General features: G+C 62.0%; 1 protein-coding gene across 2 annotated transcripts in view; it reads left to right on the forward strand.

The window, feature by feature from the left end:
- CSNK1G2 (casein kinase 1 gamma 2) overlaps positions 1-11,379 on the forward strand; it is a 41,887-nt gene extending 30,508 nt beyond the window's left edge. Inside the window, exons 3-13 of one of the 2 annotated variants that reach the window (XM_032093072.1) lie at positions 3,774-3,814; positions 4,334-4,403; positions 4,794-4,942; positions 5,381-5,615; positions 5,823-5,908; positions 6,273-6,357; positions 6,435-6,583; positions 6,968-7,051; positions 8,538-8,642; positions 10,254-10,360; positions 10,867-11,379. In XM_032093072.1, the coding sequence (XP_031948963.1) occupies positions 3,774-3,814; positions 4,334-4,403; positions 4,794-4,942; positions 5,381-5,615; positions 5,823-5,908; positions 6,273-6,357; positions 6,435-6,583; positions 6,968-7,051; positions 8,538-8,642; positions 10,254-10,360; positions 10,867-10,921 (1,166 nt within the window). In that variant the 3' untranslated portion in view covers positions 10,922-11,379. The remainder of the gene's footprint in view (positions 1-3,773; positions 3,815-4,333; positions 4,404-4,793; positions 4,943-5,380; positions 5,616-5,822; positions 5,909-6,272; positions 6,358-6,434; positions 6,584-6,967; positions 7,052-8,537; positions 8,643-10,253; positions 10,361-10,866) is intronic. The other variant, XM_032093073.1, reaches the window with a different exon arrangement.
- The last annotated feature ends 2,415 nt before the right edge of the window (positions 11,380-13,794 follow it).

Genomic DNA, 13,794 nt, shown 5'->3' on the forward strand with positions numbered 1-13,794 from the left:
AGTTAATTATCTTTTAAAGTGACCTCAGGATCTTGGAGGGAAGAACACGGGGAGTGGGTCTGGGCAGTGTGTAAGCCAGGAGCAGGCCCCAGCTGAAGGGTCACGTGCAGGTGCTGGGGACATTCCCAAGCTCTCCTGAGCTGTGGCTCTCGGGCCTGTCCTGCTGCCTCCCAGGAATTCACAAGGAATTCCTTGGGGGCCACAAAAGGTGCCTTCTGAAAATGTCTGGGGTCAGCTCGTGCAAGGACACCCTCCTTGTCTTGGGCTCTGCAGAGACCTCCCTCTGAGCACCTGCAGTGTGGCCAAGGGCTCGGCCACCTCCCAGAAGCCGGAGCCACGGACCCACCACATGCCAGAGGTGGCACACGGGTGTCTTTGGAGGCTTTGGGAGAGAGGAACCCACACAATCCCTGCTGCTCCTGCCTCCCTTGCTGAAGATTTGGACTTCTTTTTCCTCCTGGTTGTTCAGAGCCTCGTCTAGAAGAAGGTCAAGCTCTAAAATAACATTTTTCTTCCGATGGTGTTAAACCCCAGCGCTCCACAGAGGTGTCATTGCTTGGCCTGGTGCAGCCAGTGTGACTGGAGCTGCAGTGCTGGCAGGGCTGGGCCCGGCTGCTTTTGCATGGAGCTGCCTCGTCCCATGTTCCTCCACTGCATTGCCAGGGACTGGGAAGCCAAATTCCCATCCAGGTGCCCCAGCACAGCTCTGTGCTGCTGCTGCTACTGCTGCTGCACAAAGGGTCCTGGCATGGGCACTCTGGTGCTGTGCCACGGGCAAGGGACAGCCTCAGTGCTCACTTTTCCCCTCACAGCAAGGACACTGAGGGGCTGGAGCATGTCCAGAGAAGGGAACAGAGCTGGGGAAGGGGCTGGAGCCCCAGGAGCGGCTGAGGGAGCTGGGAAAGGGGCTCAGGCTGGAGCAAAGGAGGCTCAGGGGGGACCTTGTGGCTCTGCACAACTCCCTGACAGGAGGGGGCAGCCGGGGGGGGTCGGGCTCTGCTCGCAGGGAACAGGGACAGGAGGAGAGGGAACGGCCTCAGGCTGGGCCAGGGGAGGTTTGGGCTGGATATTGGGAAAAATTCTTCACTAAAAGGGTTGTCAAGCACTGGAACAGACTGCCCAGGGCAGGGGTGGATTCTCCACCCCTGGAAGCGTTGAAAAACGTGTGGATGTGGCACTTGAGGACATGGGCTAATGTGAACATGGTGGTGTTGCTGCTTGGAGTGGTGATCTTAAAGGTCTTTTCCCACCTTAATGACTCTTTGATTCCGTGATTCTAAGCTGCTTGGATGGGGACCCAGCTGGGAGCCCAGCGCAGAGCCCGGCTCCTCCTGGGCTGCCATGATGTGCAGGAGCAGGTGCCGGGCACCGCTGCCAAATCCCTGGGGAGGGGACAGCCGGGAAAGCCACCTCTGGCTTTAACACCCCCGGCCTGGCTGCCTGCTCCCAGCGTTGGGCCCGTTCTGATCCCACACATCCTGCAGGTGCTGGCAGCTGGATTCAGAGACACCTCCAGCACTGAGCCGGGCAAAGGCCCCTGCAATGCAAATATTTGCTTTCTGCCGCCCATCTCACCACTTTTCCCTTTTATTTCCTTTCAAAAGCACCTTTTGTGCTCCAAGTCCTGCCTGCTCTAGTCCTCCCAGGTACTCCCTGGGCTCTGGCACATTTTGGGTGTCAAAGTTGCCCCCTTGTGAACACTGGGCAGAGCGAGTGGCTTCAGGAGCTGGAGCGGTGAGTTCCCTGGCGTGGAAGGAATCCTCCCTCCTTGCTCTTTTTCTTTTCTGTTGGTTTATTAATTTCATGACAGGCCAGTTCTGCTCTTTGCACCTTTTTTAATTTGGAAAGGGGAAGCGGAGGGTGGTGATTTGACCAGTCCATACTCTCTCTGCTCCCCATCTTGTCCATCAGCTGTGTCCAAGCCCCCCAAGGAAGGGCTGAACGAGGGGAGTACCAAATGCTCTGGACTCGTTTTTGGGCTGGGAGAATGCTGCCAGCTCCAGAGCCTTGTTGCTGGTAGCTTTCTGTGCCAGCGAGCCACAGGGGTCTCGTGTGGCAGGGACAGGATAGATGCCACTGTGGGGGATTCTCCTGCCTCCATCCCTTCTCCCTCCCTGCTGGGCTGAGTCCCTTTTGCAGTGTCCCTCTGGCAGTTTTCCTACCATGTTATTTTTTTCCCACTTCAGAGCCTGCCTGACCTCAGGGAAAATCCAGCTGTGAGTGTTCTGGTTGCATGTTGCTGCCCTGAAGGCAACAGTAATTGTTTTGGACTGAACTGTACAGCCCTGTGGAGCCATGCACAGGTCTGGGGGCGTCCCACCTGCTCCCCAGGAAATGTCAGTCCGTGATGGGACAAACCCCCTGGATCTGGCACACACTGTGTTCACCAGACATTCCTTCCTCCCTCCCAAATCCCCTCCTCCCTAATCGCTGTGAAGGGATTTACTTTACGTAGAGGCAGGAGACATAGTGGCTTGGCAGAGATCCCCTGGGATGGGAGAGGGTCAGGGAGGCAGCAGGATTGAGCCCCTCCTTGGCTGCAGAGCCCATCCTGGGAGGAGCTGCTCCATTAATATCTCCCATTCATCCCTCTTCCCGTAATCCTGCCGCCGACTGTGGCGCTCAGCAGCTGGCTCTGATGTCACCCGGCGAGGATTTATTGCTGCTTCAGGTGGAGCAGATGAAATCTTACGCCAGGAGGAGCTTGTTCCCTAAGCAAATTGCTTGGAGAAAATCCGAGGAGACAGATGCAGCTCCGTCAGATATGCACATGCCAGGCAGTGGGATCGCTGGGATCTAGAGTCAGCTGGCTCTGGAGGGACCCTGCTGCCCTTAACTCCCACCTGCCCGGGCTCCTGTGGGCTCTGGCACAGGGAACACCCGGAGCTGTTCCTGCAGACCTTTAATCTTTGCCTTTATGGGCCTGGGCAGAAGTTGTGCTGGCGCTTCCCAGGTGTGTCCCCTTTTCCTCGGCCCCCTGGTTTTGGGGGGTTGTGGAGGCACTCTGAGCTCAGCCTTCCTGTGGTTATGGGTGTGAAGGGTCCCATGCATGTGTGGGGGGTCATGTACAGGGTGCTGGGTGCCACAGCTGCTCCTTCAGCTCCCCTGGGCACTCCCTGCAGCCTTCAGCTCCTTGTACAGTGTGGGCCGTGCCATGGGCCTGCTCCTGGCTGCCCTGTGCCCTTGGGTGGGCGGGAGCATCCCCAGGGATGAGGCTGATTCACACACACACACAAGCGTGTGCCATTCCCAGGAGTGACCCCAGCTGTGGGGGAGAGATTTCCACCTGCCTCTGGTGCCCTCAGACTGCTGCCAGCTGCTCCAGTGCTCCCAGGGGTCCTTCCTCCCTGCTGCCCTCCGTGGGGTCCCACTGGCCGTAACTCAGTGTCCCCCGACTCTGGCCATCCCTCTGTAGCCCCCTCTCCCTGTGGGGCTGTGTCTGGGAGAAGCACCAAGTCCCAGCCTTGTCCCTGCCTTGCCCAGTCGCATCCCTGCTGCTGCCTCTCCTATCAGCCTTGGCTGCAGCCCCCAGGAGCCTGCCCGTCGCAGAGGAATCCACATACCCCACCTGGGGATAATTAACAGGCATGTCACAACTCCCCACAGTGGGTTCTGCTCCCCGCTGTGCCTTGAGGCCCCTTCAGGTGTCGTGGGAGCTGCAGAACCTGTTCAGGATGTTTGTGAGCCCAGGAGCCCTCAGGGACCGCGGCGAATGTGTGGTGGGGGTGATGCAGGGATTGCTTTTCATCTCCTTTTTGTGTCTCTCCCTGCAGGAAAGAATCTCTACACAAACGAATACGTAGCTATCAAATTGGTGAGTAGCTGTCAACCCGGGGAGCTCCTCCATGGTCGGGATGGGGGATGTTCAAGCCATTGGGAAGGAGGTTTCTCCCCCTCCCCAGGTGTTGGGGTGGGTGGAGCAGGTTGGGATGTGATGGATGGGTGGATGGGTGGCTGCTCAGAATCGAGGGCAGGCTGGGAACACACATCACTGCAGATGGGATGGTCCGGGTCTGGGCAAGAAGAGCTGAGTCTTCTCCCAGCCCTCACCATGGCCTGTGCTGTGCTCAGCCAGTGCCAGCAGCAGAGGGGGTGGCCCCACTGGTACCTGCTCCCATTAATGTTTTCCCCTCTCCGGATGAGATGATCTGGCTCCCATATGGGCTGATTTTCTCTCATCATCCCCTAAGCCTTCATCTCCATTTTATACCCATTGCTCCCAACCCCAAATGCTCTCAGTCCAGCTGCTGCCAGCATGTGAAGGAGGTGTCTGACACCAGACACCCTGAACATCCTGCTTCCTACTTAACTCTTCTCCTTTCTCTCCTCCAAGGAACCCATAAAATCCCGGGCCCCCCAGCTGCATCTGGAGTATCGGTTCTACAAACAGCTCGGCAATGCAGGTACGGGGCCAGGCTGAGCTGCCCTGGGGAGCTGCCTGCCAGGGGCACTGCTGGGAGAGAGGCTTTCCCTAAATGTGACTCTGCAACTTCGCTCCCGGCTTGAGCTCCTGCCCATCTGCTCCGCAGGGAGAGGCTGGTTCTACACAGAAGCATCGTCTCATCTTTGATCTCTTTTGATTTAGTTCTTTCCCCCCACCGCCCCCGCGGCAGAGTCAGGGATGCAGATGGAGCTGCCTCCTTCCCCCTGCTGCCGAGAGCAGAGCCAGGCTGGCTGTGCAGGGAGGGCAGCGCAGGGACATCCCCCCTCTGCAGCCCCTGGCCGGCAGCAGCGTGGCTGTGACAGCATGGCCCTGCTGCAGCCCTGCACAGCCCCTGCTCCATCTCTTGCAGAAGGAATTCCTCAGGTTTACTACTTTGGCCCCTGTGGGAAGTACAACGCCATGGTGTTGGAGCTGCTCGGACCCAGCCTGGAAGATCTCTTTGATCTGTGTGATCGGACCTTCACGCTCAAGACCGTCCTGATGATCGCGATCCAGCTGGTGAGTACAGCACCTCCACCTCCCCTGCAGCCCTGCACAGGTCCCCTGGCCCCCTGGCTGCCCCGGGCAGCAGGGGATGTGTGGGCACCATGCTCAGGCAGCACGGGCATCCCACAGGGAATGGGGAAAAGATGCTGGCACATCCCAGCCCAGCTCACCCATACCTCACCCCCTCCCTGCTGAGGGAGGGCTCTCCTCCCCCTCACAGCCCCTCTCTGAGCCCAGACAAGCAGCTGTGTGCCCAGAGCCTCTCGCTGTGCCCAAGGTGCTGGCCTGGGGCTGTCTCCCGTGGTGGGAAGGAGCCGATGTGCCCATCCCTGGGGCTGGGGCCAGGCGGAGGGGAGCAGGGGTGAGGTGGCCGGAGCAGGGCCCAGGGCAGGAGCGTGCAGGACACGGGGTGGGTCTCTGCTCTGGCACTGATGTCTCCTTCTGCCCCAGATCACACGGATGGAGTACGTCCACACCAAAAGCCTGATCTACAGAGATGTCAAGCCAGAGAACTTCCTGGTGGGGCGGCCGGGCAGCAAGCGGCAGCACACCATCCACATCATCGATTTTGGCCTGGCCAAAGAGTATATTGACCCCGAGACCAAAAAACACATCCCCTACCGAGAGCACAAGAGCCTGACAGGGACAGCGCGTTACATGAGCATCAACACCCACCTGGGGAAAGGTGTGTGGGCACAGGCAGCCAGCCCTGCCCCCTGGCTGAGGGGAGGGACTGCAGGGCAGGGGTGCCAGAGGTCGGCTGGGGACAAGCTGCCTCTCCTGCTCTTCAGGGTGCTGGCAGGACACATGGGGTGCTCCAGGACCTGGAGGGGGGGGAACAGGGCCTGTGGCTGTAGTGGGAGCTGACCCATGTCTCTTTTTCTCCATGCAGAACAAAGCCGCAGGGATGACCTGGAAGCATTAGGGCACATGTTTATGTACTTCCTCCGTGGGAGCCTTCCTTGGCAAGGCCTCAAGGTAACTGCCAGCTCCTGCTGCCCCTGGGCATGGCTGCCTGTGGGCCTGGCTCTGCCCTGGCCCGGAGACGGAGAAGGTTTGGCCCCTGGAGTGTTGGAGGGTTGGCATCCCACCAGCTCTGAGCTGCATGCCAGGCCCTTGCTGTGCTGAGCAGCTGCAGGTCTCCCTGTGTCCCCCCACTGTGTGGGGTTCCCAGCTGCTCTCACAGTGGCTGTCCTGGAAACCCTGGGGTTTGCCCTCCAGACCTGCCCTGGGCGGGGAATTCCCTGGGAAGGAGTTACCTGGGAAAGGGGGTCCAAGAAATCATACACGGTGTGACAGCACCCAGTGCCTTCCCCCGTGCTGACGCTCCTTGTCCCTCCAGGCCGACACGCTAAAGGAGAGGTACCAGAAGATTGGTGACACCAAAAGAGCCACCCCGGTGGAGGTGCTCTGTGAGAACTTCCCAGGTGAGAGCACTGCCCAGCCCAGCCCCCAGCCCTGAGCCCCCTGTCCCCTGTCCCCCTGAGCCCCCGTGTCCCCGCAGAGGAGATGGCCACGTACCTGCGCTACGTGCGGCGGCTGGATTTCTTCGAGAAGCCCGACTATGACTACCTGAGGAAGCTCTTCACAGACTTGTTCGAGAGGAACGGTTACGTGTTCGACTACGAATACGACTGGGCAGGGAAACCTCTGGTGAGTGCTGAGGCACCCCAGGGAGGAGGGGCAGGGGGGTCGGTGGCAGCAGCCAGGCTCTCAGCCATCCTTGCCACACACTGTGTCCAAGGGATCAGCTCCACCCTCCTCACCAGTCACCGGCTTCAGGGCTGTGACATGGGAATTTGCGGCTCCTGGAACCAAGGGGACCCCAGCAGCCAAGCTGGCACCTCACTTTCAGCCATGGGCACATTCCATGGACTTGCTGCAGCCAGATACCAAGTGTGGCACTGCTGGGGTGGGGGTAGGGGCTGGGATCAGGCCCTGGTTCTGGGGGTTTGGCATGTTTGGCCAGAGGCTGGATCTGGCTGCAGGGTGCTGGGAGGGCTCCGTGCTGCACTGACATTGTCCTTGTGCCCCCAGCCCACCCCCATTGGCACGATGCACAGCGAGGTGCAGGTGCAGCCCTCGAACAGAGACAAAGCACAGCCACACACCAAACACCAGGTGAGCAACGGCACAGCCCGGCCAGGGCACGGGGTCATGGGCATGGGCAGCTCGGGCTGCAGCTCCAGGGACGTGGAGCCCAGCAGGGGTGGTGGCAGGGGCTGGAGCATCATTTTCACTCAGTGCTGTCTGTGGAAGGAGTTCCCTCCCACAGCTCTGGGTCTGTAGCTTGCCAGGGGCCCAGGGCAGTGCCCCTGGCAGAAGAGGGAGGAAGCACTGTGGGGGCTGTAGCATGACTGGGGGTGCCAGGCCTGGACATCAGCTGGTGAGGGTCCAGCCTGAAGTGTGGGGGAGTGCTTGGTGCAGGCTGAGCCACCTCTGCTAAGGACGGCGTCCCCATGGAGTGACTCGCTGCTCTGCTCGTGGTGCCCTTCCATCGATGGGACAGTGACACAGGACAAGGGAGGGCAGGATTGGTGGGGCAGCTTGGCAGCATTTTGCCCCACGCTGGGGCTGCCTTTGCTCTGGGAGCAGGCTGGGCACAGGGAGCCTGGGAAGAGCTGTGTGGGAGAGGGGCCGGGCTGCTCAGAACTGCTCCAGTGCTGTGGCCTGTCCTGCCCTGGTGCAGGACACATCTCTGGCACTGCTGCCACCAACAGCAAACCTGGTGTATTTCCCAGCAGTCCTGTACAAACCCTTGTCCTCCCAAACCTCCCTGGGGGCAGAGCACCTGCAGAGGGGCTGGAGCCAGGGGTGCAGCGCCCTCTCCTCCCCAGGCTGCTCCTGCCCAGCACAGGGAGCCTGGCACAGCCCTGGCTCTCACTGGCAGCGCTTCCTAAGGAGAGAGAAACATCTTCAGATCACCTCTGGCTCATTCTGGGAACTGGCTCCCAGTAAGGTCTGCTCTCTGCCTCCAGCACCAGGGAAATGCCATGTTGGACATCCCTTCCCCAGAGCAGGGGGAAAAGCAAAGCACAGAGCTCCTGGAGCGTGGGAGCAGTGTCCAGCCTGGGGACACAGGGTGTCCCTGCAGCTATGGGGCTGTGCCATGCTCACTGGGGGACGGTTTGGCTGTGGGGCAGCCGAGCCCTGGAGGAGCAGCACAGCTCGTGCCACACAGGCCCCGCCAAGCGCTGCGTCGTCCTGGGGACATGGTGTCACCTGGGCCTGGCTGCGGCCCCGGTTCTGCTGCCCCAGCTCGCTCCCAGACACGGCCGCTGGCCCTGCTGGGGGCTGGCCCTGCTCCGTGGAGTGGCCCTGCTGGGGGCTGGCCGTGGGGGCTGTGTGTGTAGGTGGCAGGGGGACACAGACCCCCATTGTCACTGCAGGGACCGCTCTGGGAGCCGCCGGGACGGTGCTGCACGGGTGCCCTCCGCAATCACCAACTCGAGCTGCTCCGGTCATGTTTTTGCTTTTGCATGTCTTATTTTCTCGACTCCCTTTGCCACTTCTCCCGCCCCTTCCCTCCACTTCTCCCTTCTCTTCCCCATTCTCCCTCTTTTCTTTTGTTTCTTTTCATTCTGTTCCTCCTGCCTGTCGCGAGCAGCCGCCCGAGGGGACGGAGTTGTGGGATCCTCAGGCCGGTGGGCAGCCTGCCGAGGAGCCTTTGGGAGCTCACCTGGCAGCCGGCAGGCTCGGGGGGTCCGTGCAGGTACACGAAACCACGCGCCTGGGGCAGGGGCGGGTGCGGGAGGGAGCGGAGCCACCCTGGGCCTCGTGGCCACCCGCGGAGCCGGGATCAGCCCCGCTCCCCCGCCCTGGGGCCACACATCCCGGGGTCCTGCCCCGGCTGCAGCGCGTGCTGCCTGTCCCTGTGGTGCGACGGGACGCTCACGGCTCGCAGACGAGGCTGGTGCTGCTTCCCGGGGGCTGCTGGGCTCCCTTGGTGCTGCCACAAGGAATTAGAGGGTGGTTGGAGATGGATGGATGGATGGATGGATGGATGGATGGATGGATGGATGGATGGATGCCACACTGCGGCACGGCAGCTGGGTGGGCATCGCTCTGCCCCCAGTGCCACTCCTATGAGCAGGGACTTCCCTGCGCCTCCTTGACTGGAGCCCTGGCTCCGAGTCCTGCTTCTCCTCCCTTCCCGGGCTCTCCTTGGCCGTGTCCCTGCCTCGGTCCTGTGCTCGCACCGTCAGCCCCGTGCTCGCCGCCCTCGCCGCCTCCTGCCCGCTGCCGCTCAGCCCTACTTTGGCCTGGGGGTCCCTCCCGTATGGATGGTGGAACATCCATGCTGGGTCCCCTCGGCTGGGCCTGCGCTGCTTCCTCCGTCTCTGCTTCCTCCCCGCCGCTCTTGCTCGTTCCTGCTGCTCTGCAGTGACTCTGCTGGTGCTCGGCCCCAGGCTTGGGCACAGCTCCCACTGCTGCCGTCACGGGCCGGGCACTCCGTGGTGCCAGGCAGGCCGTGGGGCCGGGCACTCTGAGGGACCAACCAGCTCCTCCTGTCCCACATTCCCTTCCTCCTCCCCGCTCCCGCCCCGCAAACCCTCCTGCCATGCTCGGCCTGCGCCCGGCACTGCGGGGGTGACGCGCGGGGGTCTCTGTGCTGGTGTCAGGGGCTGTAGCCTGACGTGGCCCTGCTGGCTGGGCACTGGCTGTCGGGTGGCAGCTCCTCCGTGGGGCTGGGAAAGGCTGAGGCTCCTCGCTGGGGCTGAGCAGCTTGGAGAGTGTTTGGCCTGTGCATCCCCAGGGAGCTCCTGGCTTTGCCTGTGGGCAGCAGGCACAGGCTGGCGGTTCAGGCACCTCCCCATGGCCTTGGTGGCTTGGAGGTCCTCCTGGCCCCGGCACTGTGGCTGACCCTGCTGCCCTGGTGAGCAGGCAGGAGCTCAGGGACGCCTGGGCCTGCAGGGTGGGCACTGGGCTGAGTCTTGGTGCTGGGAAGCCGAAGTTGTGTCCAGATGCTCAGCTGTGGGAAGGGCTCCTTGGAGCTGTCAGCTTTCCCAGGCCCTGTCTCCTGCCCATGCTGGAGCTGGCTGCCACCAAGCCCCTCTCCTGGTGCAGGGGCTCCCAGGAGCTGGGATCCTTCCAGGGGCGTTGGCTGAGGGGCTCAGAGCTCTCTGTGCAATGGGGCTGTTGGGGAGAGCTCAGCACCGAGGCCAAACACTGCAGTCTGGGCGAGGGCACCATCCTGCCGCCAAGGGCACCTTGGTGCTCCCAGGCAGAGCTGGGTGGTCTCCTGGGCGGCTCCTGTGCCCTGTGGGGAGGGGAAGGGCTGCAGAGCCCCGGGCTGCCCCTGCTGACACTCATCTCTCCCCAGGTGATGAGCTCCACCAACGGAGAGCTGAACACAGACGACCCGACGGCAGGACATTCGAACGCCCCCATCACAGCCCCCACCGAGGTGGAGGTGACAGACGATACAAAGTAAGGCCCCAGCCTCACTGCCCCTTTGCCAGTGCCAGGCTGGAGGAGGGGTCAGCAGCTGCCATGGGATGCCTTGTCCAGTGCCCTCCGGGGAGCAAGAGCCCAGCTGTCCCCTGGCACCCCACGAGGGGTGTCCCTGCAGCACCACCCCCAGCCCTTTCCACCTCCCCTTGTCCAAGGCTCCTGCACAGCAGGCCGTGGACGGATCTGGGACTGCTCCTTCTCTGCAGCCCCTGCCTGGCCCTGGCTCTTGGCCACGTGGCCAGCCTTGTGTGCCGTGGTCGGTGTCACTCCCCTGGTCAGCGCCCCTTGCTGTGGCAGGTGTCACTTTGGTGGCCGTTGTGCTCCCAGTCCAGCCCCTGCCGTGTACCAGGGGCACTTCCCGGAGCAGCTCTGCCCACGTGGGGCTCACCAAGGCACCGAGGGCTTTCTGTCCTCCCTGACCCCGCGGCTGCTGCGCCCTCCGTGCCATGGCTCAGGCACTGACAGGTCCCCTCTGTCCCCAGGTGCTGCTGTTTCTTCAAGAGAAGGAAGAGGAAAACCACCAAGCGTCGCAAGTGAGCTGCCGGGGCCGGACGGAGCGGCGAGCGATGGCTCCTCTCCCTCTGGCCGTGGCTGGATCTTGACCCGCGGAGCCAACGGCCCCTCGGGCTGGACGGGGACTGGGGGGCCGGGCCGGACGGGCTCCCCCAGCGCCCCACGCGCAGGTGGGGAGCGGGGCCTCCCCAAACTGCTTGTCCTTTCCTCCGCCACTTGTGGCCGTTTACTCGAACCAAGCTCAACTTCGCTGAAGTTCCTGCGTCCGTCAAACAGAAAAAAAGAGAAAGAGAAAAACCCACGGCGTCACTTGCTTTGAGTTTATAACCAGTCTGAAATGGGGATCAACTACAGACTCTGACCCGTCGCTGTCAGAAGAAGACGAAGACAATTTCGAGAGCAGTGGGCTAAGGAGGAATTTTTTTTTTTTTTCTGTTGCTTCTTTGTCTCTTAAGTTAATTTAAAGTGAGTCTCGGTGCAGAGTGCTGAGTCGTCAGTCTTTGACCATCATCTTCAGTGTTACCGAATTCTGCTCTTCCTTCCGGCCCCGCCCCGCGTCCCCCGCCGGGTCCCCCTCGGTCCGGCCGTTGGTGACGGCTCCGCTCCGGCCCCGCTCGGGCGGGGAGAGCCGGGGGCGCGCGGGGCGGGGAGAGGAAACGCGTTTACAGTTCATTTACGATGCACTTTTGCGAGCAATACAGGCGCCGTCCTGTCCCGCCGAGAGCAGGTCAGAGACTCCCAGGGGCTGGGGGACACAGGGACAGGGACGGCCGAGACCAAAGGGACCCATGAATGGCGGTGGCAGAGCAGGGAGGGGAAGCAAAGTAGCCTCGTCTCTGGTGCTGCCGTGTCTTGGGGCCGGATGTTTCCAAAACAGCTGTAGGTGTGGGCAGGGCTTGATCGGCCTCTTGGTTTTACAGCCTGAGACCCCCGAGGCCCCGCAGCCGCTCCCGGAGGGCCGGGGCCGGGTCAGGGGGCCGGGCGGGGAAGGGCGCCGGGGTGGAGCGGCTCTGCCAGCGTGGAATCCCCCACCATGGCATCCCCCCTCCATGGCATCCTCCCTCCATGGCATCCTCCCGCCAGCGCCAGGGCCCGGCCGCTCCTGGGGCGGGGGGAACAGGAGGTTTTGGAACTGACACACGGACACCCCGCACCCCCCGTGCTCCTCGCCACCCCCAGGGCACTGCAGCTCCCCACTGACTGACCCCGTGCGCTGTCGTGTGTATTGATCGTGACACATTGGGGGGGACACACACTTATCTTTACCAAAACCCTGTTGTTCTGCCCCAAGAGAAGGGGCTGAGGCTGTGCTGGGGGGGCGGGGGAGGGATGGGACCATCTGTGGCTGCTTCGAAACATTTGTCCAAACTGACCATCTCGGGGGGGGGGGGGGAGGGCTGGAGACCCCGGATTGTGGAGGGGCTGGGGGGGCGTGGGGTCTCCCATGGGGCCGTGCCCTCCCCAGGGCCCCCTCTTCATCCTAAATTCGGGATTGACCCCAGCTTTGGCTTGTCCGGGCTGCGGCAGCCAGGGCAGCCCCAGCTGCTGCTGCGTCCCTGGCCACGGCGGGAAGGGGACGTGCAACGTTTGACCTCGTGTCCCCAGCGAGGCGAACAAACGAATTTTAAAAATCGCCTTAAAATTTTCACTGGAAGTGGCCCCTTGTCAGCGCGTCGGCTCAAAGCAGCCCCGGCAGAGGCCGAAGAGGAGCCGCGGAGGGGAAGGGAACGCGGCCACGAGGGTGTGCCCGGAGTGCCCGGCTCTGTCCACACACCCTCGGCCGCCGGGGACGTGGCCCGAGCCCGGGACTCTCTGTCCTTCCAGCGAGGAGTCAAAATACTGCGATTGTACGTGAGAGCGTTTGTTCCATTGCGAGTTTAGTTACTGCTTTAAAACCAAGTGTACAGAAACGGCATTTCAATTTCTCTGATGCTTCCTGGAAGCCATAGAATTTAGGGGCTTTTTTTTTAAATAAAAACAAAAAAAAAATAAAATAAAAAAAATCTTTAAAACCCAACACATTCTTCTGTGCTTCATTGTGTGGCTCACAAGGTTGAGGACATTGCCCAAGCACCCCCTTTTCGTTGGAGGCTCCCCCAACAGAGGGTGGGAGCAGCCCCAGCCCCTCGCAGGGGCTCCCTACCCAGGAGCCTTTCCTGAAGCAGCAGGAAGAAAATCTGTGGGGGACAGGTCGGGGGAAGAGCAGCAAAGCCAATGGCTCCGGGCAGCGCTCCCCAGGCTCCCGGCCGATGCTCCTGTAAAGCCCGTGAGTGAGGAAGGCGATGGTGCAGGAGGGCAATTCCCAGCTGGAGCCGTGTTCCAGCAGGGGCAGCGCTTGGAAAGAGGACACAGCCCAGAGCCGGGTACGGGAGCTGCGGGAGCCCTTGGCTGAGGACGAGGAGGAGGAGGAAAGCCAGGACATTGTGCTGAGCCCAGCATGATCCGGCCGAGGCCCCAGCACCGTGTGGGCAGGGTGAGAGCCCCAGACAGGCCGGGCCGGGCTGGACTCCCCCTGGCACTGCAGGGCCCCGAGGATGAGCTCCAGCAGAGTCTGCAGCGCTGGGAAGCTGCCCCTTGCCCAGGGGCTCACGTTCACCACGGCCCCGCTGTTCCCTGCAGGCAAAGGGCAGGGCCAGAGCAGGGCTCTGGTGGCCCCGCGGTGCTGAGTGAGCCCAGCCCTCGCCCCTGCTCCAGCAGCCCCCCCCAGCCTCTCTGTGCTGTGAATCACAGGGCACAGGAGCTGCCTTTCCCCCCCAGGCCTGGACTGGTCCCTGCAAAGGCTGCGGCAGCTTTTAGTGCATTTGTCAAAAACCTCCAATTAAGGGTCAAGAAATTCAGTCATAAAATGACATCACAAAGACCAGAGTGTGCCCACCCTGTGCCACCCTGCCGCCCTC

The sequence above is a fragment of the Corvus moneduloides genome, chromosome 28 (assembly GCF_009650955.1).
Source record: "Corvus moneduloides isolate bCorMon1 chromosome 28, bCorMon1.pri, whole genome shotgun sequence".
Classification (NCBI taxonomy): Eukaryota; Metazoa; Chordata; class Aves; order Passeriformes; family Corvidae; genus Corvus; species Corvus moneduloides.